At 35.4% G+C, this 23,033-nt stretch overlaps 1 protein-coding gene across 1 annotated transcript; it reads left to right on the top strand.

Annotated features, from left to right (window-relative positions):
• The first annotated feature begins 63 nt into the window (after positions 1-63).
• Positions 64-15,112, top strand: LOC123866063 (membrane-associated progesterone receptor component 1-like). The gene is made up of 3 exons (XM_045907386.1): positions 64-405; positions 10,351-10,500; positions 14,894-15,112. Exons 1-3 carry the CDS (start codon positions 123-125, stop codon positions 14,983-14,985), a joined length of 525 nt encoding a protein of 174 aa, XP_045763342.1. The 5' UTR covers positions 64-122; the 3' UTR covers positions 14,986-15,112.
• Positions 15,113-23,033: the final 7,921 nt, after the last annotated feature.

The following is a 23,033-nucleotide window of genomic DNA, read 5'->3' as shown; positions in this document are numbered from 1 at the left end:
ATGCTAAACTACCAGCGATGCGATGCACGATACGATACATGACCTTAAAAATGCGACGTACTTGATAACGTTCAAGTGTTCAGTCCAATTCAACTACTCACGGTATATAGACGCGTTATAAAATGGCGGAAACTGACGCCGTTAGTTTTTGGGATGAACTGACTAGTCCCATCAATTTAGTCCTGGTGTTTTTTATTTTGTACCTTGTTTATAAGATTGTAAAGTCGCATTTTGAAAGTGTCGAACCCGCGGCGCCTCCTCCGCCGCCGATGCCTAAACTCAGGAAGGATATGACGGTTGCAGAATTGAAAAAGTACGACGGAACTGATGCGGAAGGAAGGGTGTTACTTGCTGTCAATGGTATCATATTCGATGTGACGAGAGGGAAGAGGTTCTATGGACCGGGTGAGTTGACCAATGTAGCCACATACTTACCTAAGTACTGTTTTCTGTGGTCAAAGTACAATATCAGACATGAAAATTTTCACTGATCGATTGCAGAAAAGCTGTAAATCATTGCTATAATCTCAATTATATGATTGGCTGAATTTGTGTTATTGTTGCTGTGACAATATATTTTGACCAATAACGAAATGCAATCGTTACATTGTAACTGTCAATCTATTGATTATTATCTTTGATTTATCTTTCACGTTAGTATTTATATGATCCAACTCCAACTTTTTTATTGACCTGCTCCATGATCCTTGGTTTTCTCTTTCTACACTTTCCATCTTTCATTAATATTTTTGATAGATTCGTCATGCTCCAGTACATGATCTAGTATCTTTCCTTTTCTTTTAATTATTCTACAGTTTTGATTATATTTCTTCTCTCATTTATCTTCTACATTTTACATTTTGTTATACTTATCACTTCTATTAAGTTAATTTTCTCTATGCTACCACAGAGATTTCGGCACTTACCTACTTTTTAACCCCCGACCCAAAAAGAGGGGTGTTATAAGTTTGACGTGTGTATCTGTGTATCTGTGTGTCTGTGTATCTGTGTATCTGTGTATCTGTGTATCTGTGTATCTGTCTGTGGCATCGTAGCGCCTAAACGAATGAACCGATTTTAATTTAGTTTTTTTTGTTTGAAAGGTGGCTTGATCGAGAGTGTTCTTAGCTATAATCCAAAAAAATTGGTTCAGCCGTTTAAGAGTTATCAGCTCTTTTCTAGTTTTCTTGTAGAAAAGAAGGTTAGATAACCCTTAGGGTCATAATATTCAAGTGTCAATTGACAAATGTCAAGCTGTCAAGATGGACGTTGCCTAGATATACATAATAATTTATTTGAAAATAATGTTTTGGAAAACTCAGATACTTTGGATCGTAGGCGCGGAATAGTCAAAGAAAATCGGTTCAGCCATTTGAAAGTTATCAGCTCTTTTCTAGTTACTGTAACCTTCACTGGTCGGGGGTGTTGAAAATTTTTAATTTACACTTGTTGTGATACACATGTTCAATATCAATACTACCATCGCACGTCACTATCGTCGCGCGTTATTTTGACCAGAGCTTAGCACCAACCTCTTTGCCTCTATAGACGGGATCTTGTTATCTGCTAGACTTCCATTTTTAAAATCAAAACAAAAAAAGAGTTTTTCGTACAAAATGTAATGTCTCTTACGCTAGGTACCGCTGTGAGTTACGACTCTACCACCCGTTCAGAAAGCAGATTCTTCTGAGAAGAGCCGGCAAGAAACTTAGCAGTTGTTCTTTTCAAATTATAAAAACTTACAACAATATCTTCAAAGTTTTACTAACATTCGTTAAATTATCACGTGGACAGTTGAATCGAAACCCGTTGCTTTCAAGCAACTTTGGGATTTCATCAAATTATTGTATAGCCTCGACATAGGTAAGTTTTTATACAGTTTTTTGTTCAAAAAATGTTTTCTTTGTCGATTCTAAGTCTGATCAAGCGTTAACCACAATTAATGCGAAAAATTCCATTATTTTACTTAATTAATACACAATGTTGCAACTTCATTGCAGCGTTATTGCAGTCCACTAAAAAATTACATGTACAGTACAACCAAATTAATAATGCGCATGCAGATCCGATCCGATCAGATATTCCGAATCATTGAATCGTAAGAGCCCTAAACAATGCACTTGCATTTTGCACCTTGCTATGAACAAATAGGAGTCAATATCATGTGTATCATACGACCGTTGCCGAACAGTGACGAAGATTTCTATGCGCATTATTAATTTGGTTGTACTGTAGATACTTTACAAGTACATACAAAATATACGTAGCTAAACACTGTGACGATCTTGATTGCAATTATTAAAATAACCAGTTATATTCATTACTAACGATATTATATAGTTGCAACTTTAGTTCTTATGTTCTCATAGTTGAAATAAAGGTCATGTTAGTTAGACCTCCAACCTTGGCTCAGGTTTGTTGTTTTATTATACGACGTTCATTTTTTATGAGTAGGTAATAATATTGTAATTATCGCGATAGTGTTGTACAGTAATATGTTTAATGAAGTTTTTATTTTTACCCATACTTACTCGTAACATAAAGAATGCAAAAATGTTTGCACACTTGCATAATCACTAGCTTTTTCCTATATTTCGCATTAATAGGGCTCTCTCCGTCACTTACTCCATACAATCGTAGTTCCAATTTCATTTGAATATTAAGCAACCAAAGTCCATGAAATTTTGTAGACATATTCTAGAAACTAATATCTACGCCTGTGGTGTTTTAGATTTTTATAAAATATGTAGTTTTAAAATTATAGGGGCTCAAAGATTTGTATGGAAATTTTAAGGACCACGTAACTTTGAAACCAAATATTTTAACTTTTATTGTTAAACTACATTAGAAACCCTTTGTTTCTTCGAAATAAATCGTAGTTAGGTTGGTACATATGAAAAGAATGGGAAAGTATGTCTGTTTGATCGCAACGTAACAATGGATCGACATGATTTTTTCGCACAGGAAATCCTCGCACGCTATCTATTTTACATTAATGGTAAGTAAAAGAAACCTTTCCGCGACTCTCAACAACAACTGTACAAAGTTTAATCGCAATTGGATGAATTGTATAGGAACGTGTAAGAGATAAACAAATAAACAATTTTTTTTTATACATTTGTAGAATATTAGGCATATTAATGTAATCAGAACTCATAACTACGATATAATAGGAATAAAAGCTAATGTATGATCGTTATTAGGGGTATAATATAACTGTACCTGAGGTAGCCCTCGCCGGAGGTCTGTGAGGGGAAATGAGGATGCTGCGGTGCGTCTATTTATCTAAACAACAGAGCTGTGAGCTAATTAGTACCTAATCTGTTTATATTGCGTATTCCTTTTGTATAACGATCCACCTGTTTCATATAAGTAATTTCTTTTGCCTTTTATTATTCAAAGAGTACAATTTTAAAATATCAATTGTCCAGTCCGTTATCGTAGCAGATCGGTGATCTTTTTTGTAATATTTTAGAATCTAGTTATTTATGCATCATAAATAGATCTGATTTGGTAACAGTAGCCGTATCATAGTGAAAATGTTATTTTCTATTGAAATGAAATGAAAATGTATTTATCATATTTAAGTAGGTACATGAATTTCATGGAGTCCTATTACGTTTGTAACTCCATAATTCCATTAAATTTTAACAGATTTTGACAATACTTTCTTCTCGTCAACGGGTAACAAACAGCAAGTCAATGGCGATCAATGTAATATAACTTGAGATGCTGGGTTCAATGCACGCCATGCTTGGCAGGATGTGATTGCCTAATGACAAATTGTAAATAATGCATAAATAGTTAATAATTTTTGCATGGTGACTTATGTTATGAAGGTGAGATGAGATGCTGAACTGGATTCAAAAAACTTGCACGCCATGCTTGGCAGGATATGCGATTTTACCCCATCTTTAAGACCAATGTCTATACCCATGCATGTACACCTATATTCCACCTATATATAAATGAACACTATTATACTTAGACGATTTTTGACGTGAAAACGTCTTATAATTCGATAGAGCCGGCTGCACGCACGAAAAAACATGACTCATGCGGCGTTACCTCGCTCTGAGGCGTTCCATGTAAGGCTTGAAGTGCAAGCGAGAGCGCGGAACGAGCGACAAAGAAGCACAATCGGCCTTTGTTGTCACGTTCAACTATCGTCAGTAAACCGACTTTACAGACAACCAATTTTTTCTTTCTTTCAAATTCAGGACGGATTAATCAGTAAATAAAAAAAAAATAGAAATCCTATTTGTTTACAAGTATTTAAAAAGCATTCTTAATTAACGTAATTACGTTTATTCCAAGTTCATTTATTACTTGATTAAATACAAATATCGTTGTAATTCTAAATAATACAACAATACCCTGAATATTTTGAAGGCCCCTTTTGTATGTTAATTTGCTTGCCGGAATAAATACCATTTTCTCACATTAGGCGTTTGAAACGTTTCAATGCATGTGTTTGCAAATACCTACTAGAATAATGACGAACAAATATTATATCATTATTCTTCGAATATAATAATATAATAGGTAAGTATAGTTATCTACTTTTGAGAATTCTTTGATAATACCTCTACCTTGATATCCTAGAGACCCAAGTGGCTAGTGGTTAAGAACATTTCGAAGTTATGTTCGCTTTAAGGAAATAAATATCACTTGGGTTTAATGCTGAAGGAAAACATCGTGAGGAAACCTGCATACCTGAGAGTTCTCCATAATATTCTCAAAGGAATGTGGAGTCTGCCAATCCGCACTTTTCCAGCGTGGCTATGGCCAAACCCTTCTCATTCTGAGAGGAATCCCTTCGCGGCGATGGGTTGATGATGGAACTTAATAGTTTTTTTGTTTCTTTTCTTTTCTTTTCTTTCTTTCTCTATCTAAGCATGCCAGCAAAATTCATAAAAATTTATTCGATTGGTTTCATGACTCACTTACTGGTATATAAAATTCTGTCATAATTATGTAAAACAATTAAGTATCAAAACTTGTTTTGAAACGTCGCCATAATATTTGTTTACATGTTATGAGTAACTTTAGTAACTTCTTTAAAACCACGCAAAGTTATTTGGACACGATTTTATAGGCTTAAATAGGATTTAAGAACCTATTTATGGAATGCTTGTTATTATGTCAATCAAACTGATAAGATTTGTACGTGAGTTGACAATATGCTCCACATTCTGATGCGTCCACCCTGCCGTTTCAATTATCATCATTAAAATAAATGTCATCTTTTTTTATAAATACATATGATAGTTTGAATGTTTGGATGTGTATTACAGATAACTCCTTCACGTCACAATGACTGAACCTATTTGGCTGGAAATGGAAATAACTTATACCCTGAATTAACACATAGGCTGCATTTTATACCGGAAAATCAGAGAGTAGGCACCCGTGGGATTTTTAAAAAACTAAATCCACGCGGACGAAGTTACGGGCATCACCTGGTCCTACTTAATTTTCCGAATAAAAATCGTGTTTCACAAACTGTCAAATTAAATGCAGAGATACAGACATCGGCCATTAAATTATTTATTATTATAAGCAAATGTTACAACAGAAGCTGACATCGAAAAATTCTTGTTCAGAATGGCCTATCTAGTGCTTAGTAGAGTACATAGGGATCGTTGGATAAATACTTTACGGGCTGACCCATTAAGGGGTCTGCGTTCCAGTTTCAACTGCGAATGTCAAACGATTTCATTGGTGGAGAACCCTTGATCTAAATGGGGTACCCAACTAAACGATCGAACGACTGCGCGTGGCTGTACCTAGTCTATGTAAGAACAAGTGTAAATTAAAAATTTATAACACCCCCGACGATCCAAAGTATCTGAGTTTTCCAAAACATCATATTTAAATAAATAATTATGTATTTAGGCAACGTCTATCTTGACAGCTTGATATTTGTCTATTGACATAATATTATGAACCTAACGGTTATCTAACCTTCTTTTCTACAAGAAAACTAGAAAAGAGCTGATAACTCTTAAACGGCTGAACCAATTTTTTTATATTATAGCTAAGAACACTCTCGATCAAGCCACCTTTCAAACAAAAAAAACTAAATTAAAATCGGTTCATTCGTTTAGGCGCTACGATGCCACAGACAGATACACAGATACACAGATACACAGACACACAGATACACAGATACACACGTCAAACTTATAACACCCCTCTTTTTGGGTCGGGGGTTAAAAATAGACATTAATTATTGATCAAATATGTAATTAAATAAATGAACAATAACAATTATGGGAGTTATATTAGATTGAAGTAAGTAGGTATATTTGCACAAAGTAGAAGCAAAGCGATGCGATGCGTCTTTTGAAGCGTTCTGTAGTTAGTGAAACAAGGAACTCTTATAATTTTGTACAGCCCGTCTGTCCATCTATCAATCCGTCCATCTAACCGTCTATCGGTTTGTCCTTCTGTCCGTCTATCTGTGTGTCACAGCTATTTTAAAAATAGAAACGGTAACCGTAAAGTTGACCTGCACAGAGGCATAATATTAATATTAAAATTACATTATTCAAATAAAATTCAGTTTAAACTAGCTTATGCCCGCGACTTCGTCCGCGTGGATTTAAGTTTTCCAAAATGCCGTGGGAACTCTTTGATTTTCCGGGATAAAAAGTAGCCTATGTGCTAATCCAGAATAATGTCTACCTCCAGCCAAATCCGTTCCGTAGTTTTTGCGTGAAGGAGTAACAAACATACACACACACACACACACATACAAACTTTCACCTATATAATATTAGTGTGATTGTCTTGAGGCTTGAGCCTTAGATGCCATGTAAGAAAACTAGACCATCATAATCAAAAAAGAATCAAAACATATTAATAACTCATTAATTAAATTAAACGATCGAGTCACAAATGGGTCACTGCCTCTTGATGTAGGTATTATAGTAGACTAGCCGATGCCCGCGACTTCGCCCGCGTGGATTTAGGTTTTTCGAAACCCCGTAGGATCTCTTCGATTTTCCGGGATAAAAAGTAGCCTATGTGCTAATCCAGGATATTATCTATCTCCATTCCAAACAGCCAAATCCGTCCAGTAGTTTTTGCGTGAAGGAGTAACAAACATACACACACATACAAACTTTCGCCTTTATAATATTAGTGTGATGTACGACATAACTATGGATGTACGTCACACACACTATCGTACCTTTTTAAATTACTCCTAACTCACCTTCGAACGAATCGATGTAATAAAAATAAATTAAAAGAATATTTTTTAGCAAAGTTAGATGGCTGAGTCTTTTATGTCTATGTAGATTATATTATAATTATTTATATTAGTGCTAATCCTATTGACCCTTATGTACCTTCGTTGCAGCTAGGCACCGAGGACAAACCTCTGTGGTTTTTTCGGTGTTTTAGTTAAGCTTTTATTTGTATATATTTTGTAAAAAAAATAAAAAAAAAAAAAAAAAAAATACAAAAAATACAACCTGTGGTAGAACCGTGAGATTTTCTACCTATTAAAGAAAATTTACAAAAATATTCATTCTTCTTTGAAATTACTTTTTTACCGATATTATTTTTACTGTCTTTTATTATATAAATCTTTGTTTACAGACAAATCATATCTTGAGACATACGAGACATAATAATGACTGAGATGAATCGACTCGTTCGTCGCCTTGAAACGATTTTTTAAAGCCAGGTACTCACTTGGAGGTGAAGCGTGTGGTATCTGGTACAGTAAAAACCTACAAGTGACAAGTTAAAAACTAAAACCCGACTGTGATCGTCTTGATAAACGCTGAAATATTAGAGTAAAATTGTTTTTCTGTCTGTGTTCAATTTTTTTCGTATAAAATATGTATAGCCTATGTCACCCGGACCTTTACAATAAATCGATTGACACCTCATTAATCAAAATCGCCCAGTAGTTTAGGCACTACGGTGGAACACACACAATTTGGATACAAACATACATACGTGCATACATACATACATATATAGTCAAGTAAAATCATAACCTTTCCTTTTGGCTTTGCCACAGTTGGGTAAAAAGGTACACCTCGCCCCATGTCACCGCATATCCAGCTGTTATGAGCCTCCGAATTTACAATGTGAGGACCTTTATGCTCTCGCAAGAAAACTACTGACTCCCGACTCCGATCTCGCGTTGGTGGATCGAACACATAGACATGATGAATAGTGGATGGCGATGGATGGTGGATGGTGATGGATGGTGGATAGTGGAAAACTGTCAACGTATAATTCACTTGACATAAATAATATCCTTGCTTCATAATACATACATTATGATTTATAATACTTAAGATGTTTCACTTTAACGTCCAGTTTCTATATTCAGTTTATCTCTAATCTGTCGATAAGTTTACTTAACAAACTTGTATCCGAACTTGTTTAATATTTTTGCCAAATAACAACGTTGCAAAGTAAGTTATCGATAGACTTATGATAGATTGAATATTGACATTGCCCTCTTACAAGTAACGACAGGTTCAAGAATTAAATATTGAATTAAGACCTAACGTGAGTATCCGGCTTTACGCAATTGGACTTTGTCTTGTACAATTTATTTTACTTCTCGCTATTTAGGATTTCATTTAAGTTTTTTCTTGACATATATTAACTATTCATAAATGTAGGAATATGCCAGAAACTTGTGAGTCTCTATCAATGATAAATGAATAATCATATTTACGACATCGATTGATAGCAAAATAAACTTTGTTATCTAAATACGACTGATAGTGGGTACGAGTCGGACAAACATTCGTAAACCCGGTCGACTGTAATATTTTTAACTTCAAGAGATAAACAAAATATACATTACATAGTTTAAAAAGTAAAACAGTTTCATAGTTACACTGGTATATTTTTCTGTTTTGCTCAATTCCTGTTTTTTATGTTGATTGATTTTCGTTATCAACGACAACTAGTAACTACCTATTAGCAATAGAAATAAACGTCAATCTGTGTACCTAATAGCTGTAACAAATAATTAAATGTAATACACGCGACTTGTTGATAGAAATTTTGTAAGAAATCAAAGCTGTTTATACCTAAAACATTATATGCCTATTATGCTGTGATACAAAGCTGTGAATACCTAGTGGTTAGGACGTCCGCTTCCTTATCGGAGGTCGGGGGTTCGATTCCGGGCACCTCTTACTTTTCGGAATTATGTGTGTTTTAAGTAATTAAATATCACTTCCTTTAACTTTTTGTCACAATATTATATTGTTATGAGTACCTAATAATTTTATTGCCTTAAATAAAATTCATTTATTTATTTACCTAGGTAGATATTATATTTAAGATTCAAGTTTTATTGTTATGTATAGTCCGCGACAGGTTAAGATGGCAATCGAAGTATGAGGCGGGGGACGCTGCGCACACCCGCACGTCACCCGCGCTTGCCAGCATTGGGTTAGCGCGGGGGAGGTGCGGGTGTGTGGGGCGTTCTCTCCCCGATTGTTATTTCAACTTGTCGTGTACCTACTATAGGTATGTTTGCCGTTTATTATTAACCAGGGGATGAACGCGGCTTCGCCCGCGTGGATTTCGTTTTTTTTTAAAATCCCGTAGGAACTCTTTGATTTTCCGGGATAAAAAGTGGCCTTTGTCCTTCCCCGGGAGGTATCCCAAGTCTGTACCTTTAATTAAAATCGGTTCAGCAGTTGGGCCGTGAAAACGTAGCAGACAGACAGACAGACAGACATACTTTCGCATTTATAATATTAGTATGAATTTAAGAGAATGTGTGGAAATACTATTATTATATGCCTGCACTATGTAGTTAAAGGAAGTCCATTATTATTTAGTCTGCCTACGCAGACCACAATTGAGCTGACCTAATCGTGATTTCGAATCTATTGTACATTTGCGGTTGCACGTGCTTATTAGCTAGGTTTGCCTAATTGGGCTTCAGTTAGGCATAACTTCCTGATAACTATTGATCTTCATTTTGTATTATCCGCACTGGGCCAGCGTGGTAGAAGAAGACCCGTGCTCTGTAGTGGGCCGGCGCGGTGATGGGTTGATCATGATGATGATGATGATGATTTTATACAAATACTAAACTAAAAAAACATTCAAGACGTCACTCGCACACGATGGTTTCTTTACTTTATGAAGGTCTTCTTTAAAAAAAATTGAAATTCCATTCAAAAATTCTTGATCTTGAACCCACACTTGACCAGCATGACGGACTATGGCCCTAACCCCTTCTCATTCTGAGAAGAGATCCATGTTCAATAGTGGGTCCAACTATCTATAGGTACTTTTTGTCTATGAATCCCATAAACTTTGTCTAAAAGAGTATTATATAATTTCCAGGAGGTCCGTATTCAGCGTTTGCGGGCAAAGACGCCACGCGAGGGCTCGCTACAGGACAAGTAGCCGCTTCAGACACTGAGTACGATGACGTCAGCGATCTCAGTCCAGATGAAGTTGCGTCGGCCAAAGAATGGGAAGACCAATTTAAAGGTACAGTTTTACTACGCAAATAAAGCTACGTAAAGATAATAGATGTCTTTCACGTTTGATTTGTGACGTCACATGCCAGTATTTCATAGGAGCTCGCATACTCGCATAGTAAGCGCGCGTTTCGACGTTTAATAAAAATGTACTGATTTGACTAGTTAACAAACACCGGATTATTTTAATTTGTCTTTACTTTTTAAAATACCATAATTGTATTCGCTTTGCCTATTTGTAGTTTTATAATATCTTTGACTCATACTCAATAATTTGAATCGTACTATGTGTATAAATACAATTAATGTCTAGTTCAAGGCCATATTATGTTATTATGTTTATAGCGAGGAAGGTTATAACATTAGCGTATTATTAGCATAGTAATTCATTCATATCATCGTGGATACGTCTACAAGTTTCCTATGTAGTATCAACCTTCGTGATCGGAGGTATCAACAGGTGTGCTTTTACATTTATTTTATTTATTTAGAAATCTATAAAGTACACATACATACAACAATACACACAAAATATAGTATATACTTAGTATACATTTTATTAGTTATGTGACTATATGTACCTAGGTATATGTTCTTACTTACTAGAGCATAATAATATTATTATCATTGTTGTTAACTTTATTGCGCTAATCCCTTATCTAGAATTTAGTACAGATGAAAAACTTATAATTGACTGATGATAAATGAAAACAGGAAATCACTTTTTGATTATGCCTTAATCAGATTGGTTACTGGACTTATTCCGGGTGGACGTGAGTTCTTGAAAATCCCGTGGGAACTTTTTGATTTTCCAACATAAAAAACGTATATGCCCGTCTCTAGCTATCTCTGTACCCGTCTAAAGAACTTTTACTTTAGAATATGTTAGTAAAGGTTTCTAAAAACCCATATTCAATAGATTCTGGCGATAGATATAGGAGTAGGTACCATCTATTCATATTCCACATCGCTCGGCAAATAAATCCGTGAATGCCTGTATTCAGCGATTCTCAAACAAAAGATGGTTGATTGATTAAGTCGTGATCAACATAATAAGAGAATTCTCTGAATCGAATTTAAGAGAAAAGTTTTAATTTCCCTTCGATCAAATTCGCTGGGACTCATTGAATATTTATTCATCCAGTGAATAAATTAAAATACATTAACGGCATTTTAGATTCTATTGCAACGGTTTTCGTGTTCTGATTTTGTAAACAGTTTAGCATTAATTTTCTGTTTGTTTATTTATATTTACTTTAAATGATATATTTAAATTTCAACCCATACTAATATCACTATAAATGCGAAAGCATGTCTGTCTGCTTGCTCCATCGCTTGGGCGAAATTTTGCTACCAAGCTTACATCTCGGAGATGAGCATCGAGGAAAATCATACAGTACAAGTCAAACAAAATTAAATCAGTGAGTGTTATAGTATCCCTATTGAGTAGGTAGTAGCTGATGCTACGACTTGGGATTTATCCTCCGTTGTGGTTTGATTGAAGGACAAACCAACAAGCAATCACACCTTCGCATTCATAATAGTGAGAGTAAGTCGTCTATCCAAAGAGTAATAAATATAATATTAAGTCTATGGTATAGATAGCTCGCTGCGCGTCGCGGTTGAGAGTCTCAGCTGAGTCCCTATAAAAAAGGACCCCGGATGCGTTCGAAACTAGGTGCTAGTCGGGCTTACTTCGACTAAATACCTACTAGAGTATAGCCGTAACAATCTATACTTATAATGGAAATCACTCACGATAGTTTATACATTAAAATAAGTCTATGGTTAAAATTCTGCAATTCTTAACAAGCAGAGTTTTAAAGTAACAAGTAACATGTTGGCCTTCATGCATGATCGCACAGATTATGATATTGATGTCAGGGTGTGAGTGTCGAAAGCCAAGGCTGCAAACTTACCACAGACAAATTAAATAAAGGAATATTTAAAACTAGCCGATACCCGCGACTTCGCCCGCGTGGATTTAGGTTTTTCGAAATCCCGCGGGAACTCTTTGATTTTCCGGGATAAATAGTAGCCTATGTGCTAATCCAGAATATTATCTATCTCCATTTCAAATTTCAGCCAAATCCGTGCAGTAGTTTTTGCGTGAAGGAGTAACAAACATACACACACACACACACACACACACACACATACAAACTTTCGCCTTTATAATATTAGTGTGATCACATGGAAGTCATGACAAGTTTTTTTTTTTATTCACTATAGGTAAGCGCTTGACCACAATTACACCTGACGGAAAGTGATGATGTGATGATGAATCTATACTAATACTAATAAATAAAATTGGAGTGTCTGTCTGTAATTTCGAAATAACTACCGCATATTAAGGTCATATGGTTCTTTGAACGATACCATAACTGAATCACACGTTTTTAAAATTTTTGTCTGTCTGTCTGTCTGTCTGTCTGTCTGTCTGTCTGTTTGAAAAGGCTAATCTTGGGAACGGCTGAACCGATTTTGACGGGATTTTCACAGACAAGTAGAGAATTGACCAGGGAGTAACATAGGCTACTTTTTTAACCGACTTTCAAAAAGCGAGTTGTGTTTTTCTACCTATGTACACCGAAATCTCCGAGATTTCTGAACCGATTTGCGTCATTTCTTTTTTAATCGATAGAGGAACTTTGCAACATTGTTTCATAAAAAATTTGGAGCCCAACTCCTCAATCCTGATGCTGCAGAGGATCTGACCAATCCACGCGGGCGAAGCTGCGGGCATCAGCTAGTAATAAATAATTGCAATTATTTTTATTTAAGTAGGTAATAATTTACAATGACACATTAATTTAAGTATACTATAAATATGTTATGTACATATTATCATAAATAAAATTATTATAATATATAGAACAGAAGATATTAAAAACGCATGAAGAGTAGGTATAAGAGATTACCGCTCTACAAAATATGAACCTAGATTTCAGTCATTTTATTTATTCATTTATTTATTGCAAGACCCTTTCACTTCACTTCACTTTAGAATTTAGATGCGTGTAACATGTATTTTACATTATTGGTTCAAATTTTGCCAGTTTATAATCATTTTAGTTTGTAGAGTTTAAACACATGGTTTAAATAAGAAATACCTAACCGAAATAGGTACCTATGATAAGTAGGTATTGGCGGAAAATAAAAATTATAATATTATGATAATGAAAGCGTGTTTACGCGTGACTGGCAATTTTAGGTCAATAAACCGAATTACGTGATTAAAATTATATTTATAACAACAATCAAAATGTAATTTATTTTGTAGAGTAAGGTAAATACTTGAAATAGTGATTAGTAGCATTCTTCACACTAATATTATAAAGGCGAAAGTTTGTATGTGTGTGTGTATGTTTGTTACTATTTCACGCAAAAACTACTGGACGGGTTTGGCTGACAACGTACCTACTCGAATCTATTCTTTATCTGAAGGGTGCCAACGGGACCCTATTACTTAAGGTTACATACATAACGTAATTTTTCTCGTGTCGGACGGAACGGGAACGGGACGATATTTATACATCGTTGCATATAAAAGATTATAGTGACAAAATACACGGACGATGCGTTCCGTCCTTTCCGTTTTCTCGTCCCGTAAATACCTAGGTATTAACTCTATATTTATGTATGCAACAATGATGTCAAGAAATCGTCCAGTTCCGTGCAGTAAAAACAAAAACACGCCGCTGTCCGTCCGTCAGTCTGTCTGTATCTCGCACAGACTCTTATCTCGTGAACCGTAATAGGTAGAGACTTGAAATTTTCACAGAATTCGCATTTCTATTGCCGTTATAACAACAATAACAATATCAAAATGGCCGCTATGAAAATAAGTAAAGTGTTATTTTGTGCGAGGCTACGGAACCCTTCGTGTGCGAGTCTCGCACTTGACCGTTGTTTTTTTACATATCATTGGACTCGTTCCACCGACCGGTCTTTGGTTCACGCACAGTTTGCGTGAAAACTGATAATAATGTTATATTTAACTTACTTGATAACAGTTCTTTTAACTTACCTCGTAATGGATACATAGCTACCTAACATTCTGATCGAATAAATTTTAGAGTATTCGCATCTATTTCTTACCAATGTTATAAGAAAAGGACAGATAAACTTAATTTAATTTAGAACTGTCAAACCTCGTGATTTTAGGAGCCAGTTAATTATATATAATATAGTATACTATGTTTATAAAAAACAATAGGTAGCGTAAAATAGCACTACTATTTACTTAGTATTTAATTAAAAATTCATTTTTTTTAATTTAAGCAATTTTAAAAAGAAAAAGTTGCAGATACTTACTCTAAATTTAGTTTAGATTCTAATGTTTTTCATTAGAATCGACGCAAATGTTTATATTTTTAACAAAATTTTTTCATCAATTCCAGAAAAATACGACATCGTGGGTAAACTTCTGAAGCCTGGTGAAACTCCAACCGTGTACAGTGAAGAGGAAAGCGAAGATAAGAAATCGCAGTAAATATTAGAAAAATTTACAATATTGTGATATTTTACTAAAGTAAGTTTGTTGGGTTATGTTAAGTATTTTAAAATAGATAATATAGAAATGTTTTACAAATGTAAGCTATTAAATTTTAATACACATACATTTGTAATAAATTTATTTCAGTAACAAAATGTCCCTTGATCACAGTTAAAATATTAATTATATTTAATCCGATAGTGGCGCCGATTCTGTTGTCTCTCTCTAAACTAAATTTAGAGTATCTGCATCCTTCTTCTTTTAATATTGCTAAAAAAATTGGTTGTCTGTAAAGTCGGTTTACTGACGATAGTTGAACGTGACAACAAAGGCCGATTGTGCTTCTTTGTCGCTCGTTCCGCGCTCTCGCTTGCACTTCAAGTGACTTCAAGCCTTACATGGAACGCCTCAGAGCGAAGTAACGCCGCATGAGTCATGTTTTTTCATGCGTGCAGTCGGCTCTATCGAATTATAAGACGTTGTCACGTCAAAAAAACATAATTAAACATAGTAACATGAATTTTACATTTAAAGACTCTAAATTTTAGTTTTTTAAAACTGTCAAACTGTATCTGTCCTTCTCATATTACATTAGTAAGAAGAGGATGCAAAGACTCTTTTTAGTTGCCAACAGAATCAGTAAATATCTATAACTAAATAGTAAAGACGTCAGCTTCCTATACAGGAGGTTTATGGTTCGATCCAGGACACGGATCTCTAACTTTTTATGAGTTACGTGCGTTTTGAACATATATAAGTGTCACTAGCTTTAACTGTGAAGGTAAACATCGTTAGGAAACCTGCATGCCTGATTATTCTCCATGAGCTTTTCAAAATAAGGTGTCTGACAATCCACACTTGGCCAGCGTTGTACACTATGGCCTTTAGACCAGGTACCCTTCTCATAATGAGGTGTTCATGATCAGTAGTGGGATTGTGATGGGCTGATGATGATGATGAATATGGTAATAATAGTAGGTATTGCATAAATATAGTAGGTACCTACTGTAATAATGAGACGTTTGATAGAATAAAAATACCGCACTGGGAGATTACTTAGGTCGAGTTACACGATAGGTGCCTAAAGTTACGTTAATCTACGGTTAAATTGTGACCGTCAATAATAGTATAATGGGTTGTACAAAACAGTATTTCTTTGCTAGCCTGTTATTTTGCAAGAAAATAAACTAGAAAATAATACGAAGTAATCAAGCCAACCTAGCATAAATTCTAAATTTTACTCTACTATAAAGCAAATAAAAATGTTGAACCTTAATATGATTATAACAAAGTTTATTAACTGAAGTCTACTGAATTTAAAAGAATTTATCTAACTCAATCAGCCAGAGTAAATTCTGTAAGCATCTCAAAAATCTACTTTAAGTTTATTACCTCAGAAAATATTTCTTAACACCAACATTCTTTCGAAGAAAAATTAAATGAAAAACATGAATGGAAGCAATAAGAAGAGTAGGTAAACTTAAGTATTTCATTCTGGCAAATCTGTTCAGGCATTTAGGAGTGTAATTCAAAAACTCTCATAAATACTGTTTAAGTATATAAAATACTGCTGATGTACGCAACTTATGTGGGAACTCTTTGATTTTCCGGTATAAAATGTAGCATAGGTCGCTTTAACCCATGCAAAAAAAATCAAGTCGATCTGTTGCTCCGTTGCGACGTGATTAAAGAACAAACCATCAAACAAACAGATTTCCGCATTTATAATATGGATAGTTGTTAACCCTGAAAACATTACACTCCTGTTTCTGGGCAGTCGTGTAAAAATCACGAATTTAAAACGTGAAGCGAAGTTGAGAAATCCTAATTCTCAGCCAGTGAAATAGCACCGCAAACTGCCTGACGTCAGCGAAAAGTTGCATTTAGCAAGTTTTAATGGCAAAACCAACTCCACGGTTAGTTTTCGGAGAGCTTCATTGTGCTCAGCGCTGGCGAAATGTATTAGTATAATATACGAGAAATAGGAAATTGATACTGTTGAAGAACTGAAAGCAAATTTGACGTTTAGAAAGAAACATAGCAAGGGTAATATCATCTTGAACAGTGCAACACCTCGAACAGGTAGACCTCTGAGCTTGTGTCAAGACTTCAGGCTCCTCAGACCTTAACCTCTATGGCGAACATCTAAGGTGCCAGATGACCCAATGGTGATTTCCAGTGACCACCTAGAAATTAGAACGATTGCGTTTGTCAATGTTTTTTTTTTGCTGGCAACCCTCCGACATGTTTGTCAATGTTACAATCAACCAAATTGTGAGATATTTTTCTACCCCCACACAATACAATACATTCATTATTGTACAATTTGGCAAAGCTTAATGTCCTTACCTTTTTGCTCGCCCAACCTGACCTCTATTCCTCTTTTCACCTAAACCAACATGATAAAGCGAATCAGGGTCTCTACATTTATTTAACCAGCTTAAGGTCGCTTTGTCCAAATTTCTTAAACCAAGAAGGAAATGTGACAAAATTAATACTTTGGAAGACTGATTGCAATGGAAAACTGAAGATCGACCCAAACTCCTTGTTTACCTATGTTGAAATAGGCAATCAATCGAAATGCGATAAACCAAATCGATTTAATACCATTACATAACATTTAAAATGAAAATATGGATGACTCTACACACCGACATACTTACCTACTTAAAAACATACAAAAAGAAAGAAATTTAAAAAATTAAGTGGGGATTATAATTATTTAATCACAAGATTTCATAGTATTTATGAGTTTAATCTCCACTTTGAATTTGAATTTGACGTTTGACTGTTAAATATAGCCGTTGTCAAGTACTTAAGAGGGCTCTCTCCGTCACTCGTTTCCACTCGTTTCATACAATCGTAGTTCCAGTTTCATTTGAATACTAAGCAACCTAAGGCCATGAAATTTTGCAGATATATTCTAGAAACTAATATCTATGTCTGTGGTTTTCCAGATTTCTGTTAAAATATTCGGTTTCAAAGTTACGCGGTCTTAAAAAATTTCATACAAATCTTGGAGCCCCTGTAATTTTAACACTACATATTTTTAGAAAAATCTAAAACACCACAGACACAGATATTAGTTTCTAGAATATGTCTGCAAAATTTGATGGACTTTGGTTGCTTAATATTCAAATGAAATTGGAACTACGATTGTATGAAACGAGTGGAAACGAGTGACGGAGAGAGCCCTGTTAAGCCCCATACGCACGGTCGACTAGTCGGCTGGCAACTCAGTCGACGACGACCACTAAAATCTGTAATTTATATGGAAGTCGCCGTGTGTATGCTCAAGGAGTCACGGCATCTTCATGCGTATACCTACACACGCCGACTTCCATATAATTTACAGATTCTAATGGTCTGGTGCGTCAACTGAGTTGCCGGGCGTCTAGTCGACCGTGTATTATAATTGCTGTAATAAATTGATAGCCGTAATGTACTTAAAAAAGTTTTTCGGCTATTGCTTGTAAGATTGTGGACATTTCTAGTCTCCAAACTTCTTTAAGTGCCTACCAATGAAGCAAAGTGGTTTCAGATCTATCACGCGTGTCTACGATAGAACTAGGAATGTCTTGAAAAAAGATAGATGGTCACTTGGTCCAGCCATGGGTGACCTTTTTCTATATTTAAGGGTTTAATGCTAAAAAGGCGACATCTAAAGTGTTTGGATATCTTACGAACGATGAAAATATGATACTTGAGTTATGGAGATCGTTGGTTTTGTCATAGTGGTCAAGTTAAAACCTTCAGTGGCGCTCCAAAATCAAAGTTTACACCTAACTTTGGAACAAAACAATAATAAATGTAGGAAATAATTTTTAAAATACATAATATAATATAATATATGAGTGATTTAAATCGTCACACTGCAGAGCGCGACTGAAGCAGCGTGACGTAGACTCGAATACGCGTAGATACTTGGCAGTATGAACTATGAACGCTTAGTATCTTGCATAATACGTAGATATGTAATAATATGACGTCTCGGGCCTTTACTTTCTATCTATACTAAAAGTAATAGTATTATAAATACGCAAATATAACTGTCTGTCTGTTATCTGATTTTCATAATTTTTTCTACAACTTGCGTCCCGGCGACAGACATAGGCTACTTTTTGTGTTGGAAAATCAGAGTTACGCGGAAAATTAGAGTTATCCACGCGGACGATGTTGCGGACTTCATCTAGTCTATATGAAACCAGAAACTGATTGACTAACATTTCAAACTACAGCTCAAACAGCTTGATCTAGAAATTTAAGATTTTGCGTGTAGATTTACACTACGTCAGGTACCATTGTACCCGAGGCCCGTGCCAAGAAAGGATTTTCAGAAATACCTGACCACCCGTATGAAGTTATAGGGAAAACTTTGCAAACAAAGAGACAGACGGACAGATGCCGATATCCTGCAGAAGAAGATTATGTAAATGATAAAAAAGCATGCGCTGGGCTGCAATTGCTAATACAGTATTGCATAATATTAATTTAAATGAAACATCTGAAAAGAGCAACCGCCGAGTTGGGTAGGAACAGCGTTCCGAACAGAGGTAGATAATTTTTGACAATTTAAAAACACTTGTAAAAGTTTACTTGAATAACAAGTGTAAATTAAAAATTTATAACACCCACGACAAGTGAAGGTTACAATAACTAGAAAAGAGCTGATAACTTTCAAACGGCTGAATCGATTTCATGCATTATAGCTAAGAACACTCTCGATCAAGCCACTTTTCAAACAAAAAAAAAACTAAATTAAAATCGGTTCATTAGTTTAGGAGCTACGATGCACAGACAGATACACAGATACACACGTCAAACTTATAACACCCCTCTTTTTGGGTCGGTTGTTAAAAATGTATTCTATTCTATTATAATCCGTAAGTATTTGGGGTTTTTTTTTACTTTTGAGTACGGAACAGTAAAAACGCTATAATATTAAGTTACGGCGTAAATGCAGATATGAATTGCCTTCATATCTCAGAATGCACCGCAACGAGTACAAGTGCTGGCAATTTCCTGGTGATTTCCCACAGAGCGAAGCGCCCGATAAAAGGACTAATCTTTAGAAGGAACTTCATTTTACGCTTCATTTCACGACAACGTTTTATTGGTCTGCCGCATCAAGCAACACGGTTAGGCGGAGACATAGCGCCCTTTCATCTATCTATCCGTCTAGGCTTACTTGCAGAATTATACCGAAATGACCTTTTATGTAGCAACTGTAACTCAGCTTTGTTTACTTTAAAATATGTATACCTTTACTTATTCGAATTGTACTATGATTTAAATAAATGGAATTGAGTTTCAGTTATTATCTAAAAAGTCGCTACGTGCAATGAAAGTGCACTGACGATAAGATTAACTTTATCAGCCATATCGCAAGCCAACGTTGACACGACGGCTATTTCATTACATAATAATTACGCACGTTCGAAATTAATGCCCCTTCATCATTGATACTATGCGCGTCCCATCGTAGGCCACGTAATCACTTACCATGGTATGATAGTGGTCAAGCGCTTGCCTATAATGAATAAAAAAATATGAAAAATGCAGAAAGATGTAGTTTCAGTGATAATATTTCTGTGGCATCAGTGGACGAGAGCAGTCCTGGTACTTAAATTCTGGCAACGAGAGTTATAAAGATGATATAACCGTCCACTTGACAAAATATAATTCAGCAAGTCATTAGAAATAGATCAACACAACAAGAATTTACAAATATTTTGCTTTACTCTCTTGATCAAGTGATCTGATACTTGACAAAAGGAAACATTGCCTATAGCTTCTGCTCATTAAGAAGAGGGTAGACTTCCTTTTTGGTCTGCCCTTTGTGTAGGCGCTTGGTTGTTGGGTCAACCGAGTAATCCTATTTGTTGGTACATTAATACTGTAGTAATTAATACAAATAGTTTAGCTCTATCTACATATTTATCTTATGTTCCTGTTGTTGAATCATTAATTGTTTAATGAGGATTTCCACTGTTGGACATAGTCCTTCCCTAAGGACTGCCACTACACTTCCATCCAGCCACATCCCACCAGCCTCTTTACATCGTCAGTCCATTCAGTGACCTTGGTTCTTCTGCGGATCACCTTATTTCAGATCTTATCCCTCAGGGCAACTTCTAACAAGTCCTGTCCGTATCTTGCTGAGTCTCTTGCTGAGCCTCTTTGAATTTGCGGAAGAGACTGTTTGTCAGTGTCTACGTTTCAGCACCATATGTGAGGTGGTGCTGAAACGTGGAATTGCTCATATTATTATTAAGTTAGGCCTCGATTACACCTGTAAGTTTTACTCACATAAGTTGCTTACGTGATTAACTGACAACAAATTCACTATTGAAATGTAATTTTAAGAGTGTTCACATTAGTAATTTGTGAGTAATACTTACAGTTGTACCTACGTATTTAGAGATCAATCAACTATCTAAAATATATGTATGTAGGAATGTATCAATTTCTTGTAAATATTTAAAAATATTGAACGGGTTTGGGCGTAACCCATGCTCATTTTTCACATATAAGTATCCACAGACCATCGAGTTGCAAATAGCCATATTTATTTACTGGCAATATCCCCTGAGGGCAATTTGTCTCAGATCTTTACGTATATATCAGGGACTAACATATCGCGTTGTTTTTGTTCTTCTTTTTACTACTAACTTACCTTCTAGCCATGTTTTGCTGTAGGTAATTGTAGAGAGAGTAAATCTAAAACAAACAGTTGTGTATTGTGCACTCTGTACAGTATTATTAAATATGTATTTATGATGGATTAGCTTACGCCCGCGACTTCGTCCGCGTGGACTACACAAATTTCAAACCCCGTTCTTTCTTATCGGATTCTACGTCATCTGCATGCCAAATTTCAGCCCGACCCAACCAGTAATTTGAGCTGTGCGTTGATAAATGGGCCAGTATGTCAGTCACCTTTTCCTTTTATATATTTTAGATAAATATAATATACATCATCCTTAAGGACGTGAGAAGCTGCATATAAACATATATTTAGCTTACCAATATTATATTCTGTTTGAAGCAAAACTTCCTATCGGACTTCGCTTGTATTGGGTGTCCCAGGACACCATTAATTTGGGAAAGGCCTATGTTCAGCAGTGGTTGTCCACAAATTAAAATGATGATGATTAAGTAATCTCTCTATTATGGGCCCATTCATGTGAATTTACATTTTTTATTTACAAACACTACACACACTTTAGGCGTGGTTTAAACAGGAGCTAAACCCGTCATAACTCATGAGTTTAAAGTCAATTTGAACAGTAATAAATGTAAATAAACTCCAAGCACACGCAATAAACATAAAAACGTTGAAAATAAGGCAACCCAAATTAAGTTACTACCGTTGCGAAATTTATACCTATTGGTCAAAACTCAAAGGCTGCCAACGCTCTAGGTGGCGTAAAATAAATAAAGAATGGTCACGTACGCCTACCCTACTCAACCACATCCCTTATTTCTTGTCACGGTACTTAGCTAGGATGTGTCCCACCCTTAATCTTTTTCGTTTATTAAACAAAGACTAAAAGATAAAGACAAACGGGGACTTTAGAAGTCAGATATAAAGTTTACGTCAACTTAAAACCTAGTGGTTAAGACTCCGGCTGCATGTATGTGAAGTCCGAGGTTTTAATCGCGGGCACGCACCTAGATAACTCTACTCTCTATCTTTTCAAAGTTATGTACGGTTAAATTAGTTTATAAATATAATATAATTACTTGCTTTAGTGCTGAAGAAAAACATCATGAGGAAATCTGCATGCTTGAAAGTTCTCATAACGTTCTCAAAGTTGTGTAGCACCTTTGTCGTTTTGAGACAAGACTTGTGCTCAGTAGTAGACCGGTTGTGATGATGATGATGAAAGTCTGAGCAAAGTGCGCTCTATAGATATAGCCACGGTATACAGAACCTCATTAGAATTGTTAACGTGTATTGTCGATTCCACCGGAAAGCCAAGTTCAAGAGATTTGTAATTCAAAGAGGCTACTGTCCTCATTTTAAGCACTTTTGAATTGAA

Source organism: Maniola jurtina, chromosome 6, assembly GCF_905333055.1.
Source record: "Maniola jurtina chromosome 6, ilManJurt1.1, whole genome shotgun sequence".
NCBI classification, from domain to species: Eukaryota; Metazoa; Arthropoda; class Insecta; order Lepidoptera; family Nymphalidae; genus Maniola; species Maniola jurtina.
This window is presented reverse-complemented; position numbering and strand designations above follow the sequence as displayed.